The sequence below is a fragment of the Colobus angolensis genome, unplaced genomic scaffold (genome assembly GCF_000951035.1).
Source record: "Colobus angolensis palliatus isolate OR3802 unplaced genomic scaffold, Cang.pa_1.0 Scaffold11033, whole genome shotgun sequence".
Lineage (NCBI taxonomy): Eukaryota > Metazoa > Chordata > Mammalia > Primates > Cercopithecidae > Colobus > Colobus angolensis.
Genome location: NW_012112069.1, coordinates 1 through 1,434, shown reverse-complemented (window position 1 = coordinate 1,434; position 1,434 = coordinate 1). Strand labels below are relative to the sequence as shown.

Sequence of the window (1,434 nt, the reverse complement as noted above, 5' to 3'; positions counted from 1 at the left end):
AGCCGCGGCTGCTGCAGCGGCCGCCGCAGCCGCTGAGGACGAACCGCCGTTCCTGGAGGCCCCGGACACGCCGAAGCTTGAGAGACTGGAACCCACTACGTTGCAGCTGGAGGAAGAAGAGGACGAGGAGCGTTTCCAGGGGTGGAAGCCTTTCCCGAAGGAAGAAGAGCTGTCCGAGAGGGAGGAGGGAGATGGGCTGGGGCTGCCGATCTTATTACAGGTAGCAGCAAGCATGGCCAGAGGAGTCGATCCCAACCTCGGTTCTTCCTGCGAGAAGGAGGAGAGAAGGATGGGGGAGGGGAGGTGGGCAAAGGGCCGGTGGGGAGGAGGAAAGGAAGAAATGTGCATCAGTCCCCCGGTAGCCTCCAAAGCGCCCCACTGCACCCCATCTCTCGCTGCGGCGCGCCGCCACCAACTCACCTGGCACCCCCAACAGCCCCGGTGCCCGGCCGCTTCCTACTCTACAGGAGGGGACAAGTTTGGCTGCCGGCGTCTGATTCGCGAGCAAAGCACCACGCTAAAGAAGAGTTTCACAAGTATTCTCACCTAAAACAACACTCTCTTGCACACAAGGCCCCAGACACTTCGTAACAAACAAGCAAAAAGTCCAGATTGGAAAGGAAGGAAGTTTTCTTTGCCGAGAAGCCTGGGGAAAAACCATTGGATTGCTTTCAGAAGCGCTTCCCCTGTAATCCTGAGAGCTTTGAAAAACCTGTTCCGGTCCCCAGAAACCCATCCTGGGTTGTTTCTCCCAGGCCAAAAGAGGTCAAACTGTAGCGCTCACTCTTTCTTTCTTTCTTTTTTTAAAAGCATATCTACAATAGTAAAAACGAGAGGAGTTCAACGTACCTGCGAGACAAGGCGGGCTGCAGAATTTTTTTTAAGGGTTAGGGGAAGAATCTGCACTTTGCCCAGTAGGAAAACCTTGCTCTCTTTACCCCCGAAATCGGTGCCTGTAAAATAAGCTGGGCGCAGGTCTCCCGGGCAGGGAGCAGTCAGGCGCTGCGCGGTGGCTTGTCTAAACGCCCTTCGAACCTTTTCCTGCGCTGAAAAAAAGTGACTCTGCCCCCTTCTCCCCCTTTTTCTTTTCTCCAAACTCACTTGTATTTAAAGAAAGAAAAAAAAAAAAAAAAGCTCTCAATAGAGAGACTGATAGCCCGTGGCCTGGCCGGGGCGACTTTAACCTCCTCCAATCGGCAATAAAAGGAAACTAATTAAACCAGCAAGAGAAAATCCTGAGACTCACCCCTAGAAGTGAAGTTGCCATCACACAAAAGTGCCCTCCTCCTCTCAGAGGATCTTTTTTATATTGATAAATCAGAGGCAGTGTTTTTTTTAGAGGTGTGCAATACAATGATCAGTTCCGCCCATTCCACCACAACTGTAGCTCCCTCTCTGGCTTTGAAGTGCCGCGGAGGCGCGGCCAGCCAATCT

At 52.9% G+C, this 1,434-nt stretch overlaps 1 protein-coding gene across 1 annotated transcript; it reads right to left on the bottom strand.

The window, feature by feature from the left end:
* Nucleotides 1-6: 6 nt before the first annotated feature.
* Nucleotides 7-1,352, bottom strand: LOC105522025 (transcription factor Sp8-like; the record flags this gene model as incomplete). The annotated part of the gene is made up of 2 exons (XM_011956406.1): nt 1,247-1,352; nt 7-267 (listed from the first exon to the last, which is right to left on the bottom strand). Coding segments are annotated over exons 1-2 (282 nt in total), but the record flags the coding sequence as incomplete, so codon positions are not given.
* Nucleotides 1,353-1,434: the final 82 nt, after the last annotated feature.